General features: G+C 36.7%; 1 protein-coding gene across 4 annotated transcripts in view; it reads right to left on the bottom strand.

Annotated features, from left to right (window-relative positions):
- LOC118269431 (autophagy-related protein 101) overlaps positions 1 to 8,704 on the bottom strand; it is a 59,518-nt gene that overhangs the window by 42,932 nt on the left and 7,882 nt on the right. Inside the window, exons 5-7 of one of the 4 annotated variants that reach the window (XM_035584542.2) lie at positions 5,734 to 5,841; positions 4,867 to 5,025; positions 387 to 475 (exon numbers count right to left, since the gene is read on the bottom strand). In XM_035584542.2, the coding sequence (XP_035440435.2) occupies positions 387 to 475; positions 4,867 to 5,025; positions 5,734 to 5,841 (356 nt within the window). Of the gene's footprint in view, positions 1 to 386; positions 476 to 1,453; positions 4,694 to 4,866; positions 5,026 to 5,733; positions 5,842 to 8,704 lie in introns of those variants that run through there. The other 3 variants (XM_050701503.1, XM_050701505.1, XM_050701508.1) reach the window with 3 other exon arrangements.

The following is an 8,704-nucleotide window of genomic DNA, read 5'->3' as shown; positions in this document are numbered from 1 at the left end:
GGTAAGCTATGTAGCTGAAAGGGAGATGCGATAGTAGGCTGAGTATGCGATATCGATAGTAGGGAAGCCATCCATAGCACACATCTTTCCATATAAAAAACATAGCTTAGCTGAGTCTGTTTCCACCAGTGCTATGTTATGTGTACCAATGAATATGATTAGTGGCAGCCAAACGCATCCACACCAACGTAGCGCAGCACATCTCTGATGGAAAAGCACCCTCAATCCTATGTAAGCTGAATATGAAAAACCAAAATTTCGATAACACTCTGCTAGACTTAATAGAAATCGAGAGCAGCTAGTGGCTAGTCGTACGATCAGCAGCTTGAGATAAACCTACTTAGATGAATGGTACATTATTATCAACTACATGTGTAGATACATACCTCATCAGTGAGCATGCGGCAGGTGAGTACTCCCAGCGACCACCAGTCCACGGCATGTCCATATGGCTCCCGAGACAGGACCTCTGGGGCTGTCAACAATATTATTCAGTTAAGGGGATGACGATGATGAATGCTTTGTAGCAAGAAAGTACTACTTTTTTAAATCACATAATTATCAACTACACTAAATTTCAATAGTACATAATTCTATATAATAAAAATGTAATGATAGAAATCAATTACAGAAAATTAATGTTTAAGATTTAAGCAACAACGTGCAATGTAGTACAATCAAACTTCGTCTTTTATAGCAACGATATAGGTGAGATTTAGCATTCGTTGGATAGAGATAATTATTTTATCTTAGACTTTGGGTCAGTTTCACAGGCTCTGAGAGAATTGCCAGATCATTTGAATAAATATTAAACTGTGTCTGGAAAACCTGTCGTATATAGAAATCTGTTTCAAAATACCATCCACACTTCTTGTGCTCTACGCGGCAGTCATTCCTCCATTCATTCTTAATTAAAAATAAAAGTGAATAATAATAAGAAAACAAGATAATTACGTTTACATGGAAGGAACTCCTTGAAGACGTGTAGCACAGGAAGTCCAAGTCTCATTTCACTTTCCAAAACCGCACAAGACGAACGAAAGATATTTTATTTATGTCAACCGTTATTAGTTTTATAGTTATGCAATTCGTAATCACTCGTATTCAAATATTACTGTAAGTGTGTAAGTTAAATAATTTTGAACATCTGTACACTTCAACTTCTTCAGATGTAATATCTCCTTTCTTGTGTTGCCTATAGTTAGTGTGTTTTGTAAGATTCACTGAATCTTACAAAACACAATATCTGAATCAGATATTGTAATTATAATTTATTGAGCGACCTTTATAATGCAAATATATTGTTTCTGATTTTAGTGCAGTTCACATGAACATCATAATCTGTAAATACTGAAGGTACCAAAATGTCAGTTGTTCAGATGATAGTATTCAGGGGTTATGTACCTAGGTATGTATATCTAGGTAATGGTACGCAAAAAAAGAAAACAAAAAGTAATACTTCATTATTTATTACTTATATATAAATTATATCACAAGACTAAGATTTTTTTTACTTTTTGAACTTATACATCACAACATATATATTTCCTGTTTCATTTATTATAAACTCTAATATGTAACAGCCGTTATTACACGCGAGTCGTGAATTCAATAGTTTCTAAGACATCTTTTTAAATAAGGCCATAGCGAGGGTGCAGTGACATAATATATTTACTTAACATGTGCTCGGCATTCGGCATACTACTATCACTACACGAGGCACACCTCCAAGGTATCTGAATTAAATATATTGTCAATATCACCAGAGTTCTATATTTTAGCATTTTGGAATCATTTCAATCATTAAGGTACTCACTGATATGAAAATTACAAATGGATTACATAATAAATATTATATCATTAAAATCTTTGAGTAAAAGATATTGTTACGCGTGCACTGTCGATATCTCTTCATATAATTATATTTCGTAACAGCATAATATAATCGTCATTGCACGCGAACACGATATCTTTTAACATAATTGTGAAAATATTTAAAAGAATTTGTATTGTAAGATCGCAAAGCCTATACAGCCTCATCTTTGGTGACGAAATAATTCTGATAAATATTTTGTAGGTACAAGTGTGATTAGATAGGCCTACAGACGTGATACACTAAAGCTAGAGTCACAAAATGAGGTAGGATAGTAAATCAGAATTGTATGGATGGACTCAGTTCACAGTCCTCTAGAAAACAAAACGAAAACTAAAAGCAATTTGACTCTGGCATGAAAACATACATACGTGTATTATAGTAGGTAGTAAAAGTTATCCTAAAATATGTTCTGTTGCAAGTCATGGATTCATATGTTTTCTTTGACGACACCCAGTCAGAGAATTCGACAATAAATTATTAAGACTTTCAACAGGACATCGTCAAAGTAAATATATCGCAAATTAAGTATAAGAATAATAAGAAAAAAATGACAATACAATTTAATTTGATTATTCATCTCACCATTACTTAACACTACATGAGACGTTCCTCGCACCGCGCCTACCCTAACATTTTTACACAATACATGGAACAATCACTGATCAGCTAGATCTAGAACATTCTATCCGATAAAGCTCTCTCAACAAACCACTTGGAACTATTCGAATAAGTGAACTGACTACTATACTATCGATGCAAATATTTACAATATTTATAATACACATTCATAGAGTTACTGACAATACATAACTACTTAAGTCGTAATAACTATCATTTAATAATATATCAATCTTCCTTACATTCAGACACGTCATCGAAATTCAATATATTTTTTACATTTTTCTTTTATATATTCCAGGATTATTCTCGGCGATATCACAAAGCGATCATTTAAATATAACTGTATATAAGTGAACAGTCAAATGACCATATATGGAGTCCAGCGACTCCGATTGTGACTAAACATAGAAGCGTTAGTACTCAAGATATAAACATTTAGTGCCACCTCCTCAACAAAAACTCAAGTGTTTATTATAATTCATAAAAAAATCTAATATTACTTACACAATCAAATTTCTAGGTAACTATTATGTCTACGTCAAACTTCTGTGAATGCTTGAGAAATCACTCTATATTAAACCTTAGTAATAAACAACAGACGAATCCAAAGCTTAAATAAACGATAAAATGAATGGACACATTAACCAGCCTTCCGAGTCATAGCTCTGATATTACAACTAAAGTTACAAACTAACATTACAACAGACAAAGTTCCATTAAATAAAATATTATTAGTTAAACACGACGCGACGCGCGACGTCTAGTAGAGGCTCGGCTCATCCTAGCAGATGGCAGAGGGAGTGTATCCACTACTCCACGCTACCATTCCTCGCAACTTACTCTAACCACCTCAACCATCTCATCGTACATCATACGTAGACAATAAGCTGGAACTTGTAATATACCTACACGAACGAGAAACACAAAGTTTAGTACAAGCTAACAGTCAGTAATAAAGCTGATACATAGTAAAGTTACACAAAACATTAATTGCAGCGATTACTACGACACACGTTTGTGCAACAAACAAAGCGTAAGTACAATAAATGACACAGATAATAGATTCTGATGTTTGTGTATTGTCAAAACGTCAAATACAGTGTTAATAGATAAAAACAATTCATTTATCATTATGATTATTATATACACATGTCCATAGTAAAAATAAATCACACATTTCAATTTTCAATATTCAGTAAAATCATATGTACCGCGACAGGCAACGGCGCGGAGCCGTGTTTCATTTTAATTTGGTTTAATTTGAAACATTTTTAGATGTGACATGCCACACAAGTTGATGTGACATGCTTCATGCATGGCGGCGCGTCACAGCGCGCGACGGAGTTGGCAGGCGGGCGGGCGGGCTCAGCCGGCATCACAACGACAGCGTGTCGCGGATGAGCTTGCGCACCGTGTTGCCCACGGACGTGGGCGGCGCGCCCGACAGGTTGTAGTTTATCTTGAACAGGTACGGCTGGATGTCCGAGTAGGACGTGTCGAAGATGAGATCTGCGTCCGAGCGGCTCGGCATCTTGGGCACGTACTCGTGTCGGTTGATGATCTCAGTGATGAAGACGATCTTGTCCTGCAACATCTCTACGACATTCTCGTGCTTGCTGTGCGCGTCGTGATCGTTGCGCGCGAGCTCGCAGTAGACGGTCCACACCTCCCAGGGCACGCACTCGGGCTGGAAGGGCCAGCGCGCGCGGCGCTTCTGGAAGAACTCCAGGCTGATGGAGCCGCGCGGCGGGGACGAGCTCGCGTCCAGTCCGCGCAGCAGCTCGGAGAAGTCTGAGATCTCGCGCTTGACACTGCGACCCAGCGCGTCGGATTCGCAGCAGACGTACGTAAAGTCTATGAAGTCACAATCCACATCGACGTAGCTGACGGTGCGGATGGAGTAGCTCTCTTCGTTGTTGTAAGTGAACTTGCCACTGGAGCGGTGGAAGAGGACGGTGTGGAAGATGCAGGCGACGACCTCGTCCACCTGCCTGCCCTCCATGGACAGCTCGAAGGCGATGGTGCGCGCGTTCATGGTGGCGGCGTCAGTGGGCGGCCGCGCGAGCGCCCGGGGCGTGCATGCTCGGGGACAGGGCGGGGGTTACTGCTGCGCCGTCTGCCTCATATACGCTACGGATAACGAGCGAGCGATGCACTCAGCCATTTTTTAAATTAGCAAACGAGTCAACTCCCACACTGAAATGGAGAATGACCGTTTTAGTTTTTCGCGTCATTTAAAACTATCTTACATAATTCAATTCGGGTTCCTATCACTTGAATATGTTTAACCTAAACACTAAGACCGCAAGTACTACAATAAAGAAGCTACCCTATTAATATCCCGACATATGGCATAGAAAATAACTTACCCATATACTTGAGCGTCCCGCAGAGTGTGGTGGTGCGCGATCCGATGGAGAGCCACTTGGAGAGTCCGAAGTCGATCAATCGTATGTGACAGTCAGAGTCGAGAAGAATGTTCTCCGGCTTCAAGTCTCGGTATATGACTCCAGCGTTATGAAGGAAATCTGGAAACATTAAATATAAGTGTTCATTTTAACGAACAAAAGCCCAACCAGATATGCCATATCAACTGCTGCATCAATTTTAATGCATACAGATAGCAAAAATAATAATCTTATCAAGGCTCTCTAACTTTACAGAACTGGTTAAGGTCATTTTTATGACGCATCATAACATAACACAAAAGCAGTATCTTAGGACAAAAACTACAGAACGAATTATAAAACAGTTTTCAGGGCAGTGATTCACTTTACGAGAAAATGTAAATGATAAATGATATTTATTTTTGCAAATAGGTTACAAGATAACACTTTTACACGTTAATCTCTTAAAATATCGTCTCTGGTTCAATTTAATAAATACACTTTGAAATAAACGAGTAGTTTAAGAAAATAGACATAGAAATGATAGACAGACAATTTTCCACTATGATATATCATACGTGAATTATGTCTAAATAAATAATTTGACTTTAACTATACGACTTGTAAAGTATAATTAGGAGTATTGTATTGTAATTGATGAGCACCGTGGGGGCTCCGGAGCAGGTCTATTAAGAGGACTCGGTGCCCCTTACAGGTGTTGAGGGTGACCACCAGGGTGGTGTTAGTGAAGTAAAAATCCCACACTCCCTAGTCTTTTATCCCCCCCAAAAAGCTAGGCGCGATTTGAAGGTTTCACCTAGTCATAAAAAAAAGTAGAAATGAGCTCACCAATAGCAATAGCGATTTCAGCGACAAATATCTTGACTAGTTCTTCAGGTAGCTTGCCGTACTTGTCCAGCAGAGCCAACAACTCGCCTCCAGGAATGTATTCTGAAACTACACACAATATTATGAATAAAAGGTACAATAAAATTAATTACATTTAATGTAACTGTTTGACGACGTAACTCGATTAGGTTCAAGCTTACTACACTAGGGGCTCATATTTATCAATCACGTGAGTAAGCCTTCTAACATAAATAATTTATTATGTCTCACGATAGTTTAAATTAAAATGATAATAATAAGGCTTATTACATCGATTGCTTAGCTAAAGAACCAAACTTGACCCCAAGTACACTGTAGTAGGAGCTTAGTATCATTTTGGTATGTCATATTTAGAACAGGTTTGGATCTGAACTACAATTATGTATTGTGACGAAGCAATTGACAGGAATTACAACTGTATCTGCCCCTTCAGAGAATACTATGTGTTACAAGAATATATATAGCAATTTATTCAACTGAAATGGCATTCCTATTGCATAAATCATGGGAACAAGAGGACTCCTGTATACATTATAAGGAAACTCAGAAAAAATACGAAAATCAACCTTATGCAGACTAAATTAGAATTCAAAGTAGATAATATGAAAGACTTATTACGCATCATTAAGTATAATCTCGGTAACCCAGTTCAAATTACTTAATCGATAAGCGACCTCGGTGACAAAATAAACAAACAACATAAACAATAAATTAATTCTAATTTATGCGAAAATGTACTACACACTACATACAGTAAATAGGACTGGAATAGAGCCCGGTGATTGGTAATAGCTTTCTTTTATAACAAATAATATAAATGTGAAAATAAGTTTACAGTAAGAACAAATCTATCAAACCTTTTGACGAACAAATAGCGTGAAGTTACATTACATAACATTTGTTTATTTACACTCACTCAAATGGACAATCTTAAAACAGTCAGTCACTTTATTATCTGTATCACGTAGAGTGCGTTAAAAGCCCGACCTCATTAGTAAAAACCTCTTTACAAGTGAATCGCAAACAACAAAATAAACATAACCGATAAAAAGCCAATGTATTGTTGTCATAAAACGTTTTATCTCGAGCAATCACCTTTATTAATAGGTCGGGCGTTATCTGTCAACGGTAATCTGATGACACTTCCTGCTGACGAATTTACTCTTTTGCAGTCATAAAATCCCCGATCAAAGTACTAAGTGATACGAGAGGTTGGAAGCTGTTTGTTCGTAATTTGAGTCGATTATAAACTGCCTTTACACTCTAAATACATTAATCGCAAATTCAATCGTATCTTTATTGTCACAAAATACTATTTAGAGCAATAAGACATCAATATAATTAGGTAATACAGGAACACGAGCGTTTTATAGTTTTTATGCGCTAAAACCACTGATGACTTCAGCTAATTACCATTTAAACTGATTGATAAAGTCAAAGGGTTAATGATGTTGAAATGTCTTATTTTTTGTGCAATTACCGTGATGTACTTAGTATAATTTAACATGTGAATGTATGAAAATGGCTCTTATTGCAATAATAATAAGGTTCTTTTAAATTGCTTTATTTTGTTGACATTCACCTATTTTTCGTAGCAACAGTGAGCTAATATAAACTGGTTTAGAAGGCTAATTGGGTCGTCCTGTTGAATTCGAAATAAATTGGATTTGAAGAGGGACAATGGCGTTCGACCGGCGAGTGTCCGTGACATCCCTGCGGACTATATTTAGAGTGTAAGATAATGCAATCACACAACTACTAAGTGATTATCACAGTAGTCGCGTGTGGCTCGTCTGTCTACGCAGCCAGCTAACTTTAGTTGCGAAATGGCAACATGGGATAGTTATTTTTGGATTCTTTTTTAACTGGTACCGTACTATAACGAATGTCTCTAGTCTTTACAGAAATCAAATCTATTTTCTTACTTCAAAACAATAACATCACTTTTTGAACAATCTCTACAAACAAACCCAACTATCGCGGTTACGATCTGGGTTTAAAACTCTCTCATTCACCTTACGTTGCTGTTATCATATTTTGACTTTTAGATAAAACATAACAGTGATAGCGTAATACGTCGTTTGTTATTCTGATTAGCTATCGTCTGCTACGAAAGTATTTTATAAAATCAAGGACCTATCGACCGTAACCTAGATATCAATTTATTCATTTTCATTTCAATATGTTTTTCATCGTTGACAGAAAATTTTATAAATAATCGTCGAATACGTTAAATTACTCATCAATTAGGTTTTCACACAAAACACGAGTCTGCCTGCTCTGTGTATTTATGTTTACAAACACAAACCCGGAACTTTGACTCATTTGTTTATACGTCAAGTGAAAACTGCAGTACGTTGCGTGCACGGGTAAGCAATCACGGGCATTGGAGCCCATTATTGTTCCATGAGGAATACCATTACATTCTGGACGAGCGATTAGTTTCCACTGATTATTAACTTTTTTTTGATGTAATTTTTTGCACACCTGTTATTCCCCGGAGAAGTTACAGGTTTGTGTTATTAAAGATACCTAATTCTATAAAAGACACTAACAGTCAGTTGCAGGAACGATCATTAAATTTTTAAAGTGACTTTAAATATTAATGAAGCTTTAAAGTGTTGCACAAAGAAGTATTTCTATCTCATTTTAATGCCGGATTAACTTTAATTAAAGAAACGTCAAATCGGGACTTTAGCCTATTTTTTACGTTGCACAAAACGTCATTAGCGCTAAAGGAGCATTAAATTGACAGTTTGGGGTTATAATTTTTAATGGCTAGTCAAACATCCATTAAACTTGTTATTAAACTCTCAATTCTTTTGTAAATAGTGCTAGTAATATTTTTTTACTTTATTACAGTATTATTTTGTCCCTTTCATCTTTATCCGCTCCTTCCACGACGACGTCGTGTAATTCCAGATAGGATAAA

Source organism: Spodoptera frugiperda, chromosome 2, assembly GCF_023101765.2.
Source record: "Spodoptera frugiperda isolate SF20-4 chromosome 2, AGI-APGP_CSIRO_Sfru_2.0, whole genome shotgun sequence".
NCBI classification, from domain to species: Eukaryota; Metazoa; Arthropoda; class Insecta; order Lepidoptera; family Noctuidae; genus Spodoptera; species Spodoptera frugiperda.
Note: the sequence above shows the minus strand (reverse complement) of the source record. Positions and strands in the feature narration are given on the sequence as shown.